Source organism: Rhinoderma darwinii, chromosome 2 (genome assembly GCF_050947455.1).
Source record: "Rhinoderma darwinii isolate aRhiDar2 chromosome 2, aRhiDar2.hap1, whole genome shotgun sequence".
NCBI lineage: Eukaryota > Metazoa > Chordata > Amphibia > Anura > Rhinodermatidae > Rhinoderma > Rhinoderma darwinii.
This window is the reverse complement of record NC_134688.1, coordinates 50,642,632-50,666,625: the sequence shown is the minus strand read 5'-3', so window position 1 is coordinate 50,666,625 and position 23,994 is coordinate 50,642,632. Positions and strand designations below refer to the sequence as shown.

Genomic DNA, 23,994 nt, shown 5'->3' with positions numbered 1-23,994 from the left:
AAAAGGAGACCGAAAGCCCCCAAAGTGCTCTATTACAATGGAGAACATGCTCAGTCAGCGCTCCATTCAGATCTACGACTTCTGGGACCGCGGTCTGCGGCAGCTCCATAAAAGATTAATGTTGCGCAGGTCGAGAATGCGCAGCAGCGCTCCATTTTCATGGAGAACTTCAGGGGACTTTCAATCTCCCGTTCACCTCATCGCTGGATGTCCCAGTGGTCGGACCCCTTATCCTGCGGATGTGGGATACGTGTTTGTGGGTAAACCCCTTTAAATCTGGTGTATTTCACGACTGGACAAATCCACAGCCATAAACTGAATCTACAACCGACAAAGCGAGCATGTCGCAAATCAAGGTTCTTTCTGGCGGAGGCATTAAAGGGGTTCTCCGATGAACAGAAAAACGTTATTATTTTGCATTTGTAAAATGAATAAACTTTCTAAAAACTTTTATTTTTCAAACCTGCATGGATTGCAGGTTTTCAGTCTTCGTTGCATGGACCCAGATGTTCAGAGCTGCCATTATTGCTATGACGTGTCAACACAGACTCCGGGAAAGGAGCTCCCCCTCAATTTATCAGCTAAGCCAGCCCCCTACTTGGTCTCTGAATCAGCTGTGACAGAGGAGGGGTCTGCCTTAGCTGATTAACTGAGCCAGCCCCTTCACCCACGTCAGTGATACACAGAGGAGGGGGGGGGGGGCTCTCCGGTTATATTAAAACATCTGTTGGCCGCACGGTCTTAGCGCTTTCTGTACGAGGCCGTTGTCACCCCAGTCACTGCTGTGCAGGTTTGAACGTGTTACATCTGTGTATTTGTGACTGCGGTGCGAGAAACAATGGCTGCCCCACTTGTGATTTGCACGAAAGAAGAGCAGTGGGCAGTGATTCGTTTTTTGTGGTCTGAGGGTGTCTGGTGCCGATATTTATTGAAAACTTTGTGCACAGTATGGAGAAAGTGTTTTGTCTCTAAGTTTGTATGAATGGATAGAGAAGTTCAAGGAAGGACGCAAAAGCGTCAGCCATGAAGAAGGAGCCGGACTCCCGTCCACAACATTAAGCGCACACATGAACTGATTCTATTGGATAGACTATCACCAGTTTGGTCCCCTGAAAGAAGCCCTACGAGGACGAAGATTCACGTCTGATGAAGAGATGAAGACAGCGGTGCATTCGTGGCTCGCGGCTCAGCCTAAAACATTTTTTAATGTGGGAATACGAAAGCTTGTTGACAGATGGACAAAGTGTATCGAAAAGCAGGGAGAAATATGATGTATCCGTCTTCTCTGAAAGTCGATTATAACAGATTCTACAGCCAGAGTGTGGATCAGATTTGACTCGCCCTCGTATGCGAGTACGTCTTCAGGCCGACGAGTGCCGAACACAGCCAAAAGGTGCAGAGTACTCTGCTGAGCGCTTTTACACCTTTGTTTCAGCAGCGGTGTGGGTCTTAGCTCCCGGACCCTGACCGATTAACTTTTGATATGTCTCCATGTAATATAAAAAGTTTTCTGAAAGTACAGTTACTTTAGAAGTCTTTAAATTGTTGCGATTTTGAAGATATATTAAAAAAAATATATATTTTTTTTGAACATTACCATAACATCACCAAACTAAATCGAATAAGATGATGAAATTAGGAAATTATTGAAGAGTCCAAATGGAAATACTTATTGTACAGCAGAAAAAAACCTATGCCACTGAAATCAGAGGCAGAGGTAGAGTAAGGGCGTATACACTTGTATGGCTGCCGTATTACAGCCCTGTATAAACCGTGAGGTTGTATAGTCACAATACGGCCCTGTGCATGAGTCCTGAAGTAAATACTAAGTATATGACCTGTTGGGAGTACTTTAACAAATGCGGGGATTTTAGCGCATATTTTGATCAAATTGTAAGTCAATCTGACAAATCAATGAGACTTCATTCAGATGGGTCCCTACATGATTATTCTTGTACATCAGGAAATGTATCTCTTTGTCTCTTGGGCCTTCAAACTGAACAAAGCATAAATAGGGACCAGTATTATTCTACCCTACCATCAACATATGGATGTAGTGCAGGACCAAACTGGAGGCAGTGACCAGCCACCGGGCAAAATATAGCATCAGGAGGAAAAATTAGCATTAATGTTACAAAAAGTCTTGTCGGCTGTTAGTGGTAAATAATATACAGAGAAAAAAAAAAGAACATGTGACGCAATGCAAGAACCCACCATACAATTTTTCATGAAGAAAGGTTAAATGTATGTCTCTATCCTGGTGAGAGACAGCAGAAAATAACAAATAAAATATATACAGTACTATTCAACAGTTTTAGGCCTCATGCACACAAATGTATTTTTGTCCTCCCGTAAATACAGGTCCTTGGTCACACGTATTCGACCCGTATTTACGGGCACGTTTTCGCTGCAAAATTGTACTGCAGTAATCGGCAGCCCTTCTCTCTATCAGCGCAGGATAGAGAGAAGGGACAGCCCTTTCCGAAGAAAAAGTAAAAGTAATTCATACTTACCCGGCCGTTGTCTTGGTGACGCGTGCCTCTCTTGACATCCAGTCCGACCTCCCTGGATGATGCGGCAGTCCATGTGACTGCTGCAGACTGTGATTGGCCGCAGCGGTCACATGGGCTGAAACATCATCCCGGGAGGCCGGACTGGAGGAAGAAGTAGGGAGTTCTGGGTAAGTATGAACTTCTATTTTTTTTACAGGTTGATCTATATTGTGATCGGCAGTCACTGTCCAGGGTGCTGAAACAGTTACTGCCGATCGTTTAACTCTTTCAGCACCCTGGACAGTGACTATTTACTGACGTCTCCTAGCAAGGCTCCCGTAATTACGGGTGCACACACGTAGTCACCCGTAATTACGGGAGCTCCATAGACTTCTATGGGCCTGCCCGTGCCGTAATTACGGCCTGAAATTGGACATGTTGTATATTTTTTAACGGCACGGGCACCTTCCCGTAAGCATATGGGGAGGTACCCGTGGCCAATAGAAGTCTATGGGCCCGTAATTACGGGCGTTTTTACGTTCATGGGGCCTTAGGCAGTTATGGAAAAATGCTGCAAAGGAAAAATGCTTTCAAAAATAGAAGCGTTAATCGTTACTTTTTTTTTAATCAATTAACAAAATACAAAGTGAATGAACAGAAGAGAAGTCTAAGGCCTCATGCACACGACCGTAAAAACTCCCGTTATTACGGCTCGTAATTACGACCCCTATTAACGGGCTCATAGACTTCTATTGGCGACGGGTGCCTTCCCGTTTTCTCACGGGAAGGTGCCCGTGCCGTTGAAAAAGATAGAACATGTCCTATTTCAGGCCGTAATAACGGCACGGACAGTCCATAGAAGTCTATGGAGCTCTCGTAATGACGGGTGGCTACATGTGTGCACCCGTCATTACGGCAGCGTTGCTAAGCGACGTCAGTAAATAGTCACTGTCCAGGGAGCTGAAAGAGTTAACTGATCGGCAGTAACTCTTTCAGCACCCTGGACAGTGACTACCGATCAGTATAAACCTGTAAAAAATAAAAATAAAAGACGTTTATACTTACCGACAACTTCCTGCTTCCTCCAGTCCGGTCTCCCGCCGGTTGCCTTGGTGACGCGTCTCTCTCGACATCCGGCCCGACGTCCTGGATGACGTTTCAGGCCATGTGACCGCTGCAGCCAATCACAGGTCAATCACAGGCTGCAGCGGTCACATGGACTGCCGCGTCATCCAGGGATGTCGGGCTGGATGTGAAGAGAGGGACGCGTCACCAAGACAACGGCCGGGTAAGTATGAATTTCTTTAACTTTTATTACAGAAAAGGCTGTCCCTTCTCTCTATTCTGTACTGATAGAGAGAAGGGGCTGCCGATTAGTGCAGTGCTATTGCCGCCAAAAACGTGCTCGTAAATACGGGTGGAATACGTGTGACACCGGACCCATATTTACGAGCACGGGTTCGTAAAATACTGGTGCAAAACGGGTGGAATACATGTGACACCGGACCCGTATTTACGCCAGTATTTACGGGTGGGAAAAAATACGGTCGTGTGCATGAGGCCTTACTCAAATCAATATTTGGTGTGACCACCCTTTGCCTTCAAAACAGCATACTATGCATGCTGAATATGCGCAGTTGCATTAAAAAAAATAAAAATAAAAGTTGTTGGTAAGAATGGCCGCTTTTCTGAAGTATACCTTTCATACCGTCAGGCTTAGAAAAAGAATTAAGCATATTAAAAATCAGCTCAGATCCACTAGTCGTCTATGTGTAAGCGTTAATATAATGTGACTTACGCTGCAAATGCTCAAACATTACAGAGAAGAGGAAGTCTCGCGGAGTCATGTAATATTCGCCATCATACTCCAGAGAGGCAAAATGTATAAAGCGCTGCTTCCGGAGAGACTGCTTTTCTTGGGCCTCATCAACAATTTCTTTACCCTGCAACAAAATAAAAATAAAAATGAGATGAATGCCCCCCCGTGTTATCAGAGTACTAGGAGGAAATATAAAATAGATTTTACCCCCTTAGTGGGCAATGACAAACTAATGTAGGAGACAGTTAATTGTATATAACATGGATTATAGTGAAAAAGCAGATATAGATGCTGGTTAAGGACAACACTTATGTGAGGTTACCTTTAGCTTCATGCACACGTTGCGTGATTTCGTTCAGACAATCCACATTAAAACTGCAGATAAAACGCAGGTATTTCCGCAGGTAAAATCCACACCCAATGGTGCGTTTTTTAGATTTTAAGGCTCGACCACACGTAGCGGAATTGCTGCGTATTTTCCGTCCGGAATAGCAGACGGAAAATACGCAGCAGAATACAGTAGCAACAAAGGAGGTGTGACATAACAAATCTCATCCACACGCTGCGGAAAGATTCCGAGCAGAAATTGTCCTGCGGTGCGTATGTTTCGGACAGCAGCATGTCAATTCCTGCTGCGGAAAGTGGACTGAATTGCTGAAGTTTTTCAGAGGAGACGTCACCATCTCCCAACATTGAGAAAAACGCAGCAAAATACGCACCATTTTCTGCGTTTTTGCTGCAGCGGGATGTCCGCTACTTTCGACAGAATTGCTGCAGAAATTCCGTTACGTGTGGACAAGCCCTAAATGCGGAAACAGGTGCAGATTTTATGCTGCAGATTTCTGTGGGTTTTTCTATAAACTTGTCAGTTACAATTCTAAGATGGAAATGCAAGATAAATGGACTGGCTGCGGATCTTAAAATACGCACCACTGGTCGATTCACATGCAAAAAAAAATTCAGCAACCTCATTTACTTCTCTAGTACTGTATTTCGTTGCGCCAAATCCGCACATAATACACAATGTGTGCACGTGGCCTTTAAGTGGTTTTCTCAACAAAATAACCACGGTCCATATGACCAATTCGGGTATATTGCATGTCATAGGAGTGGAGGAGGGGCTGTCCAGTGCTCGGGACCACTAACAATTCGTCAGAATGGAGCGCCACTAAGGTAGAGTAGTTCCCGCTCTGGTGGACTTGGCCAGGCCATGTATTACATAGTCACCTATTCATTTAAATCAACACAATTTCCAATGAACACATTAGATAAACGGAGATCATGTCACACTATTAAATATTACTTTTTCCATGCCCTACGCAGCATTATACAGTACCATAGACACGGAGAATATAGATTTACCTATTTTGAGATTTTAAAAATAGGTTATGTTGAGAAACTCTTTAATGGTGTCGACCACAGAGAATGTGGAGGCTAGACAGTTCGCCAAATTACTGTCGAATATTTCAGGCCACAGTTAGGCAACTACGGCTCTGTTCACACATCTGCATTATGGCTTCAGTTTACAACAGAAGAATTATAGAACGCATATCAACGGCGCCCGACGGTACTCAATGACTTATAATGTGGTCCATCGAGGGTTCCCACGTGTGGTCTGTCATTATGACAGGAAGAACATTTTGACCAAATTTTTTGACGGTGGTTCCAATCAAAGCTTTCGAGGAAAAGGCGAATAGAGCCTAAAATAGACAGATTTTGTTCTAGTAGCGTCATTAAATAGAAAATAGAAAAAGTTAGGAGCTGGCAGCAAATTTAAAGGAACATTGGCTACCTGATTAATGTGACTTTTATTATGGCGAGGATAGACCTAACTTTACCGAAGTCTAGCTGTTGCCAATTTTAGCAATTTGTGTCAGCCGCCTCTATTTGCCAACATCCATACCTTCACCCATTCTGAACCCCGGCCAGAAATACAAAATAGTAGCCCTTTAAGGCTACATCCCCAGCTAGAGTCTTGTGATCGGATTATCCTACACCATTACAAGTAGCTGGATAAACGCTTCAATCAGATAAAAAGCCTCCGTCATAGTTGTAGACACCAGATCATATATGGCTTTACAAATTACCATATACAAGAAGCTCATGTTACAGAATCCACATGTTCTTATTCTTACAACACAAATCTCATGTTTAATTTTGAATTTTGTGATTTTTCTTTTACACATTAAAGATTAATTTAACATTAAAAGAAATCTTATCATGACAAATGTGCAATCTAATCCATGTAACGTGATTCTGTCCTGTCTCCCATCATATGCTGGGCATGTACGGACAGACGTAGTGGAAGGCGAGTCACACAGCCAAATATTCTCTGTCAGCTCTAGCAAAGAATAGGAAACAATGGCACATGGAGAACCCCAACTACTAGACACTGCAAGAAACCTTACACCGCGAGATAGAGACATATATAGATATATAGATAGATCTCTATAGCATAGGGAGGAGAACAAGACAAGGGAGCTGGGAGGAGAAACCAGAGTCTAGTTAGAGTTCTTCTTTAGTATAGGTTTTTTGCAGTGGCCCATAGTATGGCTAAGCTCATATGCAGCAGAAATACTGCAGAATGTCCGCCCGACGTGCTGGAGATTGAGAATCCACGAGTCTTTTCTGCAAGTTTTTGCAGCGTGTGGATGTTACTGGTTTAAATCTCATCCACCTCGCTGCTACCCCAAAAACATACCAATAGGGAATTTAGGTTGTGAGCCACGAGGACCTCTGTACAGCGCTGCGTAATATGTTGGCGCTATATAAGTAACTGAAATAAATAAATACTGTAATACACTGCGGAATTTCTGCAGTATTACACGTGTTAACCTATAAGTTGCAGACTACACCTTTCTATATAGTGGGTCACCGCAAAGAAGAATAAACCGTGCGGTATACAGGTCTCTTAACATGGGGCCCATGTATGACGTATTCCACTGTATGATAGATCGGTTTTAGTAAATACTTGTATTTCACATAAAATAAAATTTCTGGAGCATCTTTTCTTAGAACTTTGCAATGTGCGATTACTCATTTATTCCTCCTGGAAATGTATGAACAAAACAACAAAAGGGTGTTACCATTCTCCTGGTCAATGTGGTGTGATCCTACACAGTCTGACATGGTCAGTAATGATTGGACAACGTCCTTGTGTGTAGGGGGCACATTCTATTGACAAGGGGAATGGTAAACACCCAGTTGTTAATTTGCTCATACATTTCTAGGAGGAATAACAGAGGAACGGCACAATACAGAGTTCTAAGAAAAGATGCTCCAGAATTGTTATCTTATGGGTAATACAAATATTTACTAAAACAGGCGTGTCTTCATCATAAAACTAACAACAACCAGTACAGTAGTCCTCACACTTCCGCAGTATAAAAAATGGAAAACATGCAGTTTTATTAATTGTGCTTAATTGTTTTACAAGAGTTCATTGCTGGTCATGTCATTTAGGCTATGGGCACATGACCTATTTTCAGACGTAATTCAGGCATTTTACGCCTCGAATTACACCTGAAAAGACGGCTCCATTACGTCTGCAAACATCTGCCCGTTGCTTGCAATGGGTTTTCCGATGTTCTGTTCTGACGAGGTGTCATTTTACGCATCGTTGTCAAAAGACGGCGCGTACAAATACGCCCGCGTCAAAGAAGTGCAGGACACTTCTTGGGACGTTTTTGGAGCGGTTTTTCATTGACTCCATTGAAGAACAGCTCCAATTCCGTCCGTAATGGACGCCGCGAAAAACGCGTGCACTTGTAAAAACTTCCGAAATTCAGGAGCTGATTTCAGACGTATTTTGCGTTTGCGTGTGAAAATACCCTTAGAGATATCGGTCACCTGTGCGGATGCCAGTACTCCCATTATCAACAACGACCTTGTGTTAAAATCATTATTTTTTCTGCTTGGGATTTTTTTTGTGCACATTTGTAAAATTCAGAGCTTGAAAGCCATTAATCAAATGACTTAAATAGATTTCAACTTGTAAGGGAGAATGAAGCACTTACTGGACCTTCTTATTTTGGCTTAAACATTTTTGGTTTGAGCTCGGTTGTTCACAATGAAACATTATTTGAAGGATTCCAAAAATATAAAAGAACAAAAAGAAAATTAAAAAAAATTAAAAAAGGATAGAAAAGAAGGATTTTGTTTCCATTCCTCCACATGCTGAAAGATGGGAGAGTCTGGTAACATATCTTGCCTTAAGTACTGTAACTTCAGCTGGTCGCAAGACAGTTCATCTGTCCAAAATGCCACAACTGGACCAATTCATCTCATTTCATCTACAGCTTCTCTCCACATAAATATCTGTCTTCATTCTCAAGACCCTCCAGAACAAAACTGAACACCCTGACACGTCCTCAGAAAGACGTCTGAAACATGTCTCGTCTTCCTTTTTTTGGAACTCTGTCATCCCATTATTTAACGATGACGAATGGGTTCCCTTTTAGAACCTACTGTTCTACACAAAAGGATTTTTGACGTTCTCCATCCTACTAAATTTGAATTATGCTTCAAACCTGATCCAATATGTCTTCTGTTAACCACCTACATATCCACAATAATTACATTTCTGGTTGAAGGATCAATTCTTGAATAAATATTTAGTTATACCTAATGCCGATCTTTTCTGCTGTCCTCAAATCTCCTCCTATGAATTTGGGGTTTAGTCAGTACTGCCCATGAAATATCCTAAATTGCCCACACTGATCAGATGTACTCAGAATGCAAGTTATTTATCAAAAACGATCACTTGTGTTACAAAACGTAGTCATTAACATTTCAGAATGCTTTGTGACATTTTCATTAAAGAGGCTCTGTCACCACATTATAAGTGCCCGTCTCCTATATAATGAGATGGACGCTGTAATGTAGGTGACAGCAGTGCTTTTTATTTAAAAAAACGATCTTTTTTTCACAACGTTAGGAGCGATTTTGGTTTATGCTAATGAGCTTTCTTAATGCCCAAGTGGGCGTATTTTTACTTTAGACCAAGTGTGCGTTGTACAGAGGAGTGTATGACGCTGACCAATCGGCATCATGCACTCCTCTCCATTCATTTACACTGCACTAGCGATATAGTTATATCACTATGTGCAGCTAAATACACAAGCCCTAACATTACTACAGTGTCCTGATAATGAATACACATGACCATCCAGCCTGGACGTCATGTGTACTCAGAATCCTGACACTTCTGAAACTTTTCTGTGAGATTCCAGCAACGGATACGAAATCTCGCGAGATTACGGAGCTAAACGAGATTTTGTTTCACTTGCCGGAATCTCACAAAAAAGATTCAGAAGTGGATGCGACAGCTGCTGCCTCACTGGGCGGGAGGGGGTCGGGGACCCCCCTTTCATTACATAGTTGCGGGTCCAAGAGCGGTTATAGTCCGCAATGACCATTGTGCATGCAAATACTGTTAAGAACAGAATTTATCAGTAGCGCGATCTGTAAATGGTACTTGTAGAAATCAATCAGGAGTATATGGATTATCTATTTCTGAATTTATACTCGGCAAATATGGTTACAATTGCTCAGAAATTAGGGACTAGTAGCGATAATTGACAAGTACAAATATATGTATTCCCAGTGTGTAAAGAAGGAACCATTAGAGATTCATCCAACAGCCACCAGTATCCACGTAAAACTACCAGGGCATATATGCAGCCGGTAGGATGAAGTATATAGTATATACCTGTAATTGTACATTCGCAAAGAATGTTCATTATTCTGGGAAACCACAAAGACCCAGATAGATTACATAGGTAGCACTTCGGTATGCAGAACAATTTTATCTAACAGTAAAAGATATGTAAAAAATGTCTTTGATGTCAGACAAATGCAAATATAATAAAGACATTAAGACTTACAGTCAACCCAGAGAGATACGAAGAAAAAAATAAAATCTGCTCTGACAACATGAGACAAAGATACCGGTTTAAATTCCACATTTTTATATAAGGAAATTACAGGGGAAAGAAATAAAAGAAAGAAAAGAAGAGAAAGAAAAGAAGAGAAAGATATTGTGGATTAGGCCGAAGGTAATTGCCGGATTATTAAAAATGACATTTATTTTCGGTCTCCTCGGCCTGATCGCACCTGCACAAGTCATGACCTCACCTGAGTCAGTCACTGAAGAGAAGGCGTCTTCATGTTACTCATGTCCCATGTTTCAAAAGATAAATAATTAGAGGAATATTCCTTTTATTAGAAGTCTGGGGAAAAGATCAGGCCTGAGGGCGTGTAAATACGGAGAGGTAAATCCACATTTGTCATGTTCTCCACACTTGATGGTCTTAGTGCCTCTGCTGTAGCTGTAATGATTATTTTGCTATAAACCCTATCAGAAGAATCCTACAGCTGTCGTCACTGCAAAACAAAGGCGGCTAATAGAGACAGAGAAGATCTATCTTGTGGCTTCATTTAGACACATGGCGTGAGAAACACACCTGTCAAGACGATCCTATGCGGCACTCTAGAGGGGAGCGTTCATTACAAACAAGTGAAAATCTCTCCTTAAAGAGGCTCTGTCACCAGATTTTCAAACCCCTATCTCCTATTGCAGGTGATCGGCGCTGCAATGTAGATAAGAGTAACGTTTTGTTTTTTTCAATAACGAGCATTTTTGGCCAAGTTATGACCATTTTTATATTTATGCAAATGAACCTTTCTTAAGTACAAGTGGGCGTGTATTGTGTATGTACATCTGGGCGTTTTTGCTTGTTTTACTAGCTGGGCGTTGTGAATGGAAGTGTATGATGCTGACGAATCAGCATCATCCACTTCTCTTCGCCAACACCCAGCTTCTGGCAGTGCAGACACACAGCGTGTTCTCGAGAGATCACGCTGTGACGTCACTTCCTGCCCCAGGTCCTGCATCGTGTCGGACGAGTGAGGACACATTGGCACCAGAGGCTACATCGACTTACCTGCAAACGCCGATGCTGCTGCAGAATCAACTGTAGCCTCTGTCGCCTGGTGCCGATGTGTCCTCGCTCGTCCGACACGATGCAGGACCTGGGGCAGGAAGTGACGTCACAGCGTGATCTCTCGAGAACACGCTGTGTGTCTGCACTGCCAGAAGCTGGGTGTTGGCGAAGAGAAGTGGATGATGCTGATTCGTCAGCATCATACACTTCCATTCACAACGCCCAGCTAGTAAAACAAGTAAAAACGCCCAGATGTACACACACAATACACGCCCAGTTGTACTTCACTTTAAACCCGCCCAGTTGTACTTAAGGCTCATTTGCATAAATATAAAAATGGTCATAACTTGGCCAAAAATTCTCGTTTTTGAAAAAAATAAAAACATTACTCTTATCTACATTGCAGCGCCGATCTACTGCAATACGAGATAGGGGTTTGAAAATCTGGTGACAGAGCCTCTTTAAGTAACAGTATAAAATAACTCATAAGTAAAGTAAATGTAAAAAAAACTTCTTACTCTGTATGGCCATCCTTGAATGTAAGAACAGGTCCAATTATTTATGGTACTTCACAATCTCTATTTTACAACGTTTTTTTTTACTTCCTTTTTATTCTGTTTTGCCAGCTTGGGCATCGTTCTGGTCTAATCTGATTAGCTATTGCAGCTGGCTACATTTGGATTTATAGGGGGATTGCCAGGTCTGCTATGAACTACGGGTATCCGTAAGGAAGAAGGTTCTAATTGTACCCACTGAATGGTGTTAGGACAGCAAGTTGAGGCCCGTAAAACTGTGCAATCTCCAAATGGGTTCAGGAGGGAGAGCTACTAATTCACCGACACCATACACCTCCTCTTTGTGAAAAACACCAAGACAGTAGGTGAAGAGGTGGTACTATAGAAAGTAGTGGCACATTAGTAGTTTGCAGACTCTCAACTTAGGGTTTAGTGGCCCTTTAATGAGCACCAGAGGAGTAACTTGAAGCTTCTGGGTCCCAATGCAAAGTCTGTAACATGAGGTTTCCTGAAATGGGATAGAGTGATGCTATGGGCTCCCCCCCCAGCACCAGGGAGTTGGCAAAACAGCAACCTCTGCACCCACTATCGTTACGCCCCAGGTGAGCACAATTAGCATCTGCTATACAACTGGTCTGTCTTCCTATTAGCCAAAGCAAAAAAAGTCCAGCGGATTCATGAGGAGAGTGCTTCCCACCACTCCGAGTTCATCAACAGCTGGCTACAGTATCTGTTGTATCTGTATATACAACAGCCCGTCAATCACTACCAAGAGGGGGGGGGGGGAGGGTGCCCTCTCCTCATGAATACACTGGACTCCTAACTAGGAGTCCGGTGTATTCTTTGATTGGTCATATTAATCAAACGGCACAATCATTTTTTTTTTGTGTCGTTTTGGCTAATAGGAGGATTCAGCTAACAGATCCGCTTTACAGTGAACTTGTCTGCGATAACAGCTTAGGTAACCAAGTACAGCGGTGGCTAGTAGAAACAAATGTTAAGAAATAGCAATTTAAGCGGTCAACTCATACACTTGGGATGGAGACATCCTTATAGTAAGCTTAAAAGCATAAAACTTTTATAGAGATCAATAGAAAAACAACCCATAAATTTAGGTGCGAACAAAATATTTTTAGATGCGTTGGCTACCTGGGTCCTGGGATTTGTTTAACCAGTTCAGGACCGGGCTATTTTGCGCCTTCAGGACCAGACACCGTTTAGCCATTTTTAGCACGTGTTAGTTAAATGGCTATAGCGTTTTTATTTGTTGGGCTAACGACGTGATTTTTGCGACGATTTTTCCGTAGACAATGCAGGTTTCATTTTTTATCATTTTTATACACACCTTTTTTGCTATTTTAGAATTTTTATTCATAAAGTTTGAAAATAATAGTAAATAAATAAGCTTTTTTACGTTTCAGCTATTTTTTTTTTGGTAATAACATAGTTTTACCCTAAAATAGACCTTTTATTTGTGATCGTCATTGTCTACCGTAAATTTTAATATATGACATGTCTATATTAGGGTAATTGGGTCAGCGCTAGCATTACAACAATGATTGGCGGGGGGAACGTTTGTTTTGGGGGTGGGTATTTTATGTGTATTTATTATTTAATTTACTTTTGCACTTTACTTTTTTTTTTTATTACTATGGTCTGTCCCCCAAAGGTCAAAAAAGACCTTTGGGGAACTTTATATATTTTTTTTCTTTCTTTTACACCATCTTTTCCACTGTAACTGGAGCTGCACAGCAGCCCCAGTTACAGGGGAAATCAGCCCTCTCATAGTGACGATTGTCACTAATAGGGCTGTGCTGGGTCTAGTAAGACCCAGCAGCAGTCTGTCACTAACGGCACCCGGCGATCATGTGACCTGTCACATGATCACCGGGAGGAATAGAGACAGCGCCGCTGCTGCTGTCTCTATTCCTATACACAGTGTTCATTGAACGCTGTGTAAAAAGACATCGGAGAAGACAGAAGCAGCGAAAGCTGCTTCTATCCTCTCCTCACGGTCCTCGGCAGTCACTGACAGCCAGAGACCCGACATTCAGCTGCCCGATCGCGCGGGCAGCAAGTTAAAACCCGAGCCGTAAAAAGTCTATGGCTCGGGTTTTAAGGACCCGTCCCTGACCGCTGGCCGTAAAAATACAGCCAGTGGTCGGGAACCAGTTAAGTATGTATGTACAGTTAGGTTATTTGGGACAGTGACACAATCTTCATGATTTAGGCTCCACATTGGATTTGAAATGAAACAACAGATACAATTGAAGTGTGGACTTCCAGGTTTAATTCAAGGGGTTGACCAAAAATATCTTGTGAAACGTTTAGGAATTGCAGCCATTTTTCTACACAGCCGCCTCATTTCAGGGGCTCAAAAGTGATTGGATAAATTAACGTTACCATAAATAAAATGTTTTTTTTTAATACTTTGTAGAGAATCCTTTGCAGGCAATGACGGCCTGAAGTCTGGATCCCATGGACATCACCAAACACTGGGTTTCCTCTATTGTGATGCTTTGCCCGTCCTTTACTGCAGCTGTCTTCAGTTGTTACTTCTTTGTGGGTCTTTCTGCCTTAAAGAGGCTCTGTCACCAGATCATCAAATCCCTATCTCCTATTGCATGTGATCAGCGCTGCAATGTAGATAACAGTAACGTTTTTTTGTTTTTTTTTTAAACTATCATTTTTGGCCAAGTTATGAGCAATTTTATATTTATACAAATGAGCCTTTCTAGTGGACAACTGGGCGTGTATTGTGTTTATAACATCTGGGCGTGTTTACTTGTTTTACTAGCTGGGCGTTGTGAATAGAAGTGTATGTCGGCATCATATGTCAGCATCTTACACTTCTATTCACAACGCCCAGCTAGTAAAACAAGTAAACACGCCCAGATGTTATAAACACAATACACGCCCAGTTGTCCACTAGAAAGGCTCATTTGTATAAATATAAAATTGCTCATAACTTGGCCAAAAATGATCGTTTTTAAAAACAAAAAACTCGTTACTGTTATCTACATTGCAGCGCCGATCGCATGCAATAGGAGATAGGGGTTTGATAATCTGGGGACAGAGCCTCTTTAAGTTTTGTCTTTATTAAGTGAAATGCTCGATCGGGTTGAGATCTGGTGATGACTTGGCCATTGCAGAATATTCCACTTCTTTGCCTTAAAAAAAAAACTCCTGGGTTGCTTTCCCAGTATGTCTTGGGTCATTGTCCATCTGTCCTGTCAAGCGACATCCAATCAACCTTGCTGCATTCGGATGAATCTGAGCAGAAAGTAAATCCCTGAACAGTTCAGAATTCATCCGGCTGCTTCGGTCTTCAGTCACACCATCAATAAACACTAGTGACCCAGTGCCCATGCCATCACACTGCCTCCACCATGTTTTACAGAGGATGTGGTGTGCTTTGTATCATGAACCGTTCCAAGCCTTCTCCATACTTTCTTCCTCCCATCATTCTGGTACAGATTGATCTTAGTTTCATGCTGTTCCAGAACTGGCCGGCTTCTTTAGATGTTGTTTGGCAAAGTCTAATCTGGCATTTCTATTTTTGGGGCTGATTAATGGTTTGCACCTTGTGGTGAACCCTCTGTCTTTGCTCTCATGAAGTCTTCTCTTTATGGTAGACTTAGATACTGATACACCTACTTCCAGGAGAATGTTCTTCACTTGGGTAGATGTTGTAAAGGGGTTTTTCTTCACCATAGAATATTGATTATATAACTGTATATACAATATGTTTTGATACAGAGCTAAAATGCCAAATCTTGTGTCACTGTCCAAATAATTTTGGACCTAACTATGTATGTATCTAGCTCATGACTTTGCAATCAGATCAAAATAAAAAGATAAACTTCCAATCCGTACCATTATTTTATTGACTTCAGTTGACATCAAAGCGATCAGGGTTTACAATTAGAACAATATATCAATTCTATGTATTCTGCCTTCCGGAGACATCCCAGCGTGTAATCATTTAATCATTTTCATAACACACTGCTATGAAGTAGGCTGTATTCCCACCCAAAATAGAAGAGGAACATTTTATGACCATTTAAACAAAAATGCTTAGAAGTGTGCACATCAAAAGATCAAGACACACAAAGACATGTCACAGCACATATATAACACCTTGACACAGAAACCATGTCCAGACCCAGCTATTTCACTATGAAATGCGGCTTCATCACCATTGTTAACCTCTAAGAACACTTCTGTATAATGAGATAACTATACATTCAGAGCACATTAGAGACAAAAAAACACATTACGGGCAAAGACCCTGAAGTCAGAAAAGGATGTGTAAGTCGTCTTGTGTGTTGGGGTTTCCTTCTAGAGATAGCCATAGAACTAGTGATAATGTTGGAGAGGATCACCAGTGTCTGAATGGTCACAAAAGGGATGAAATGAGATGCGTACCCATCTAGGATCTCCGATACGCTCGTAGCACAATAGTAGATGGAGCAGAGTAGGGCAAGGCAATCACAGAGGTCCTTCAACATGTCAAAAACCTCTGTGTACAACATCAATCCGAGACAATTGTTGGAGGTGCTAGAGCTCTTTCACCAGAGGTGACCATACACATTAAATAACTATTGTCCGATCGCTTATTTGACCGTTATTTCTCCCAACTCCCGATAAACATGAACATCTGGGAGCGGAATATCTCACCGTGAATAAAGGATAAAGCATGTTGAAGTCCAACGTGCCAGATTCTTTCTTCCACCAACATCTGCCTTCGAGGCAGAGTTGGGCAGCCCCCCATACACATTACATTGTTGACCGATCCCGGACAAGCTTAGTTTAATAAGTATTGGCACCCTTATACTACTCATTTGTTGAATTGGGCTAAAGAGTATGGCATTGTGTGCTCAGCTTTTTTTTTAGCCAAGTACAACTTCATGCTTGTTCTAAAAGTTCAGCCCTTTTGCTCCACAGGAGGTTTCTGCCTCTCTGAGCTTGCCTCACCTGCCACAGTCCTATGTCTAATGTATATGGGCGCCCTTACACTACTCATTTGTTTGATTGGCCTCAACAGTTTGGCCTTGCGTGCTCCGCTTACAACTTCATGTTTGATCTAAAAGTCCAGCATGGCTGCCAACAATCCATGGACTTCTGCTGGTGTGAAACATTAAGGACCATTTCAATAGGTCACTCGTTAGAAACATATACAATTATATTAGTGAACATCTTTTCATTTTTTTTTTTTTATATTACATGACAGGTGGCCAAGGTTTGGTACAATCTATGGGGCATAATTAATATTTCCTATACTCCCAATGTTAAATGTATTCAGATGAGCTACAAAACAGGAATTTGCTCCTCCTAAGAGACGATGCTTTATAATACAATTCTAGTTTAATTCCTTGCAAGACAGATTGTATTTGCATTCCTCCTGTGTAAATTGAGTGGATTTACTCTCCTTAGTATGTATACCACAGTCATGCACGAGTCCTAGTAAATGGCATGTTCACTTCCTCTTCTAGTAGAATATAAGAGTATATTCAAGAGCATAGTAAACAATCCTGTGAAAGTCCGCATGAAAAACGGTGGTTAACCATAAAGATCTGATCTCAGAGTAACTAGAACAAGCAAATAAACGTTTTGTAATGCTTTTAAGTCTCTCTGTAATAAATCTGCAGATTACTACAGCGAGCACGGTGCCAAATATCCCTAAGTCCTTAAATATCTGTTGGATTTGTAAAAATAAGTGGCAAGTCCATAGACTAATCACAAGCCTAGTTGAATACCTCTGGCCCAAGTTGCCCACATCCTTTCACAAAGGACTGAAATGGAAACTTTTCCCTGAAAACCGGGCAAAACAAGACAAAAAACTGTTTTGAGCCCGAGAGTCATGCATGAGAGTAGTTTTTCCAAATGGGCCAAATGAATTTAACATCGTACAATAATTTATAATAGCATAAAGGTGTCTATACACTCCGCTGGTGAGGCGTATGAATAATTTAGGTGATCACTTACGTTAGTCTCCACGTGTAAATACTCATAAGTGACCACTTGTGACCGCAGATCTTCAGGTTCATGATAAAAACTGTATAGCGTGATCCGAAAATCGCTGTGGTCTGTGGTGCCCTCCCTCTGTCCCATGTGACTATTGCAATGAAATTGTAATCCTATCGAGGAATCGCCACATATAAACACGCCGTTCAAAGCGAGCGAGATATCGCCTAACCATAATCATTATTTAAAGTGTAACTATACTTTCAAAAAAACCTTTGACACGTCATAGTGATATGTCAGATGTTTTGATCGGTGGGGGCCAGAGAACTGAGACGACCCCCACCAAATCGCTAAAACGAAGCGGCAGAAGTGATCAGGTGAGCGCTGTGCTGCTTAGTTTCTGATTGGTTTTCCTAGGAAAGCCAAGCAAGTGGTGTACGGGCTCATAGATTTCATATAGAGCCAGTACACCACTTGTTCGGCTTTCCGAGAAAATCCAATCAGAAAAGAAGCAGCTCAGCGTTCACTTGAGCGTTTCTGCGGTTTCATTTCAGAGATCGGTGGGGGTCTCCGTGCTCGGACCCTGTGAAGTGTGTGAAGGCATTCTAACATGGACTCCTTGAGGCTTTGACTGTCAGAACTCGTAATCAAAAAACAATACACTAAGTTCTGAGACAATCATCCAAAATTGCAGTGAAAATGGTCTTCTAGATGGGGGGTGTTATGTTCTATGTATATTGGCCGCCTTGAAGAATTTTGAAAATGGGTCCAAGAAAAATCTGGTCTAGACAGGTATGGTCTTTCCAAATAGATGGTGAAGTTTTACTGTAATATGACAAACTTCGTAAAACGTATTTATGACAGAGAATCAGGTTCTCAAGTCCAAAGCATGAGATACTCAATAATGCCGGATGATCTTTCCATCAATCGCTCTCCGAGTGCGTGTTTATTTCCATGGGAAAAGGGGAATAAGAGAGGGTTCTGGCAGTGGCTTATCTCCCACTAGAACTATCCTTTCCCTGACATCTACCATCGAGGTAGAGCCAGGTAGTCCCCATACACAGTAGATTGTCTGCTGATCCCACCAAAAATCGGCAGGTTTGATGGTCTTCTCTAATGTGTATGGCCAGTTAAACCTTAAAAAATGAATTAACAATTTGTCCACCATTTTTAATATATATATATATATATATATATATATATATATATATATATATATAAAAAAAAAGGGACATATAATGGTAAAGAGAGGGACAAACATTAAAGGGAGTTAATGAACGGTTGGAGAGGAGCGTGAAATAAGTGAGGGACGGAGATAAGGTAGAAAATAATTAATTTCCCAAAACATTTTATTTTCTTTTTTACCATGGGTGACCCCCCCTGGAAAATGTTTCCGCTCCTGGTAAACCCCTACAAGTATCCAATGCCTACTATTGTAAAAGTAACAGCTCTTGTTGTGCCATCTCCTGGGAAACCCATAACCAGATTCCAAGGAACTCCAGGATGAGAAACACTGGTGAAATGTGAAAGGGAAGAATGAAAGGATAAAGAGGAGAATGGGATGAAGGAAAGGAAGTGAAATGAGAAGAGTTGAAGGAATAGGATGAAGTTTATGGTTTAATAAATTACTGAGGAGAGGGTGATCTGTGAATTTACCCAGTGACACAAGAATAATAAATCCCCATAATGAGGTAGCGGGTAAGGGGACAAAGGTAAGCGAGCACTGATCAATAACACAGCATGCCGATCGGCGCTCGTTTGCTCGATTTGAACGGCACAATGATCAGAATATATGGGGACGATCGTTCGTACTATCGTTCGTCACCATAAATTTGCATCTTGTCGGCAGAACATCCCCTGTTTACACGAAAAAGTGCTGCCGACAAGTGACCATCTTTTGGGTCGCATGCAAGATTTGATCAACTGACAAATGAGCGTTTGCTTGTTTGTTGGCTGATTGCTGCCGTTTACACAGAGCAATAATAGTCAGCGAGCATTCGAATGAGTGCTCGTACGCCCGTTCATTGGCCCATGTAAAAGGACCTTTTTACTAGAACAAAATACATACCGTAGATTTTAGTAGTAATGTATACTGCAACTGAAATATGATTATTTCCTCAGAAACCGGAAGCAGAAGTAATATATGTTTTATAAGAGTGTGATGACTATACACACACACTGACCTCCGCATGCTTTAACGATATAAAATCTGTATACATGTACATGAGAGTCTGTAATACCCATATCCAACACCGGGGGGAGAGTAGACTGTAACAGGTGGTGTATGAACGGAGCGGATAGCACAGCTTTTCCTGCCATTACAGAAGTGCAGACAGCTTGGGAACTTTGGTTAAGAAAAATTCCACTACTTGAGATTGCTCCAGCTGCTGTGGTATGTAATGAAGGATGAATGAACGATTTCAGGCTTTACCCGCAAAAAGCTTAGTATACAATAATTGATTTTCCTAGGTTGATTAACTCTCTATTGCCCAGGAATGGGTTGGGCCGTAGGGCAAATATACTGTAAGTGAATTCTTTCTGCAGAGACTTAAAGGAGTTTTCCCACAAACACATGTATGTCCTATCCACAGGATGGGGGATACAGGTGTGATCGTAGGGCGTCTGACCGCTGGGAAGCCCAGCAATGAGAACAGGGGACCGAAATGGCACAAATGTTGACACTTGTAGCACTTTGTGATCATAGAATCAATGGATTCCAGTAGGACATTGTAGATGCAGTGTCGTACAAGTACCCAGGACCCGGTATACAAATTTTGTATAAAAATAGTAGCATTCTCCATCACATGCCGTATTACAGATCTATTCTTCTCTAGAAGCATTGGAGATCCCATTGAGTCGAGAGAAGCTGAAACCTGCCCAATTGTGATGTATTAAGAATAAAAACAATAAAACCAATGCAAGATGCCCTGCAGAACAATACAAATAAAGAGATCATGTGTTCTTGGTATAAAAGTACTAAAAAAATAAATAAATGCAGAAATAAGTGGTAAAAAGGACCCAACTCATCCATGCCTATGATTTTCATCTCATCTTCTCCAGTCTTTACTTTAACATAGTAATTGTACCTCCACCCATGCTTTCTTGTACAGGAGAAGTAAACTAGGCACTAGAGCAGTTTTTAAAATCCCAACCAATAGAATATGATGTATAGTCTACTGAATACCCTTTTTGGCGCCATGCTTAGGGCCCCAAGTTACTGCCAGCCAAGTGGCTGGGGCCTAGGCAGTGGCATACATAGAAGAGAGAAGGCGCCATAGCAAGAATTAAAATGGGTGCCCAATTATGGTTTTGGTTTTCCACCGTGGGCCTGGTGTTTGTTTTTCCCCTTCAAACCCCTTCCCATGACTCATGGGTCAAACCCCTTGTTTGCGAACAATTCCGTTCTTCTAGAGATGGGAACCCTGCACATGGACAGTGGCAATCTAACACTTAAGAGTCCAAAATACACAGGTTGATGACTTTGTGAAGCACCAAATCTTTAGCATTAAAATAAAATTTTTAAAAATAACAAGCAAACGTAAACGTACAAAACTAAAATAAAAAATGTAGGTACATGTTAGTATTCACTTATGCAAACTTACCCTTCTCAGACTGTAAAGTACCTGTTGGATACACTAGCTCCTTCCAGACTAGGTGCCCTTCACCTTAAGGATGCTTGCGCGAAGTGGATTGCGTGCCAGACAGCGGCTTTGAAGATGATTACATTTCACGTTCATAATCTATGCTGATGAATTTGTAAATCATTCAAAAAAAAAAAGAAGCTGAATATTCTTAATCTCCAAGAAATACCTTTGTGGGAAACAGCGTTAGGTATGTTAAGTCAGTGACCCAACTAAATTGGCCTGTGTTAATGGCCCACTCTGAAAATTAAGAAGTGATTTAACAAGCGCTGTGGTATTGCTTTGATCATTTAACATCATTACCTCCAGCTACTAAATCTCTTTAAGTTATGCAGCACTTTATCTATTAGTTCTGCTAGAGATAAAGTCTCCTGTGCCGCAGAGCCTCAGGGTCCTTTTTTACACGTATAGATAAACTTACAAAAACGACTGCGAGTCGTTCGAAAGACGATCATTTATATGAAACAATAATCCAATGTTTTATTTTATTAATTTAATCATGTTGGAGATCACTTGTCTTTCTGGCTTACTATTCGACACCTCCTGTCTCGTCTAACAACTAGGAGATGTCTTATTACATGAGGGGATGTACCGCCGACAAACGATCATTTTTAGGCCATCATAAATGATTCAGCCAATGGCAAACAAGCATTTTCTCCCTGACCGTGGAATCGCTAAAACATGTTTACACTGGCCAATAATTTGCAAACTTTGAGTCGATCTTACAAAATTTTACACAATTAGCCAGTGTAAAGAGTTCCTTCTGTCTTTACAACAGACAGTAAATGAACTTAGACTGTATTTTTTTTTCTTCTGCTCCTGTTCTGAGCCATTTTAGAGCTTAGATTTTATATTAAAGTGATGTAAGTCTGTAAACCATCAAAACAAGTGACGCCACACAGCTGGGCCACTTCCGTAAGAAAATAAGGTGAAGGAGGAAGAGAGAATGACCATCGTCGTCCGAAATTTACACGATTACTAACACTCCTTCTAGATGTACTAGCCGACGGCAAGGCACTGAGGAAGCCACTTTAATTGTTCTGACATTTATTGTAGTGTTAAGCTTCGAGGGGGTGGAAGATCTAGGCAAGTTTTCCTGGTTAATGAAACATCAAAGAATCAGATCCATGTAACTGACACCAAATAGATAAAAGTTAATAGGCTACCTCTTTATACTGACACTATTAGTTACTAGGAGGGGAAGGCACAGTAATGAAGAGGAAATTAAATTTTGCACAGTAATTAAGGGGAAATGAACATCCCACATGGAAAAAAATAAATAAAATAAAAGACTACACTTAAGTGACTAATGTAATAACCAAGGGTGTAAAATACACAACTCAAAAGTAACATGTGAAAGGCCTAATGCAATATAGATACCCATTCCAGTCTCGCATTGTGATAGTGCCTAGGTGCTACATGTAACCTAGCACAGAAACACAATGCATCAATTTAAGCCTTTAATTTTATGTAATTAAGCCTTAGGGTACCCACAAATGTTGCGGATATTCCGCAGCAAAATCCACTCGTTTTGCTGCACATTTAACCCCTTCTGCATTGAAAAGGGCGAAATAGGCAGTGAACATCCAGAACAGAGTGAGCATGCGGAGATTAGAAAAAAAGGTCTTCTTTCCAGAAACAGCGCTCCTCTTGGGCTGGGTGGTATTGCAGGTTAGCTGCATTCTAGACCCTCTTTACTAACCTGATAAAACCCCTTGAAGTCAAACTTTAAAAAAAAAAAAAAAAAAAGAAGAAAACTTTAACACACACTGATAACCTCAAACCAATAACTCTGTGTATATTCTAGACAGTACAATATAAAAAATGTCCTTTTATGAAGGTACAAAACAGCACATGCCTCCGTCATTTTACTGCCCCTAAAGAATTTACAGGTTGAATTCCTTGTGTTTCAATGATGTCAGAAGAACTCATAGAAATGATAAGCTGCATCCAACTAGATGGTAGTGCAGACATTGATGATAGATCAGTATTTGCTGTGGCAGGTTAATGCAATCTATTGTTCCCAGTTGTCAGCCATTTCAGGCTGTGAATAGATGAATGTAGCGCATGGATGGAACTCGAGAGCCAGTTAGGTGGTTTTTTTTCTTGGTAGCCAAGCAATAAGAACTTCCATGGACATCTAGAGAAAACAATCCAAAAAGTTAGGTGCATTGGTAACCCGGCTCTGCTCTAGTGGTCCTGGATAGGAGAACGGAGGACGGTTTTAAGGCGGCCTTAATGCTGGAGAATTATAAAATCTATAATGTGGCCACAATAACTGCAACCCCGAGCATATTGCTGTGGAGACGCTGTGGTTCTTCCTGTGGATTTAGTGTCAAGCATTGGCTATAGCAAAAGCTATAGGTGCACCTGCGGATTTCCAGAAGGATTGTGTACTGCTGCACAAAACTCAACATGCGGATTTCAGTGCGGAATTTATGCTCCCCATTGAAGTCTATAGGCGAAACACACAGCATCTCTATACAGAATACGCAGCATGAATTGGAATGCTGCAGATTTTAAACTCTTTCTGTACAACTTTTCTGGGTCATCGAAAATCTCCTTCACTTTGCTGCTACTGTAAGTGCTGCAGAATTTAACCTGTAATAGCACGTC

General features: G+C 41.4%; 1 protein-coding gene across 2 annotated transcripts in view; it reads right to left on the bottom strand.

The window, feature by feature from the left end:
- Window positions 1-23,994, bottom strand: part of MICU2 (mitochondrial calcium uptake 2) — a 270,394-nt gene that overhangs the window by 124,372 nt on the left and 122,028 nt on the right. For both annotated transcript variants that reach the window (XM_075851627.1, XM_075851628.1), the window contains exon 2: window positions 4,291-4,435. In XM_075851627.1, the coding sequence (XP_075707742.1) occupies window positions 4,291-4,435 (145 nt within the window). The remainder of the gene's footprint in view (window positions 1-4,290; window positions 4,436-23,994) is intronic.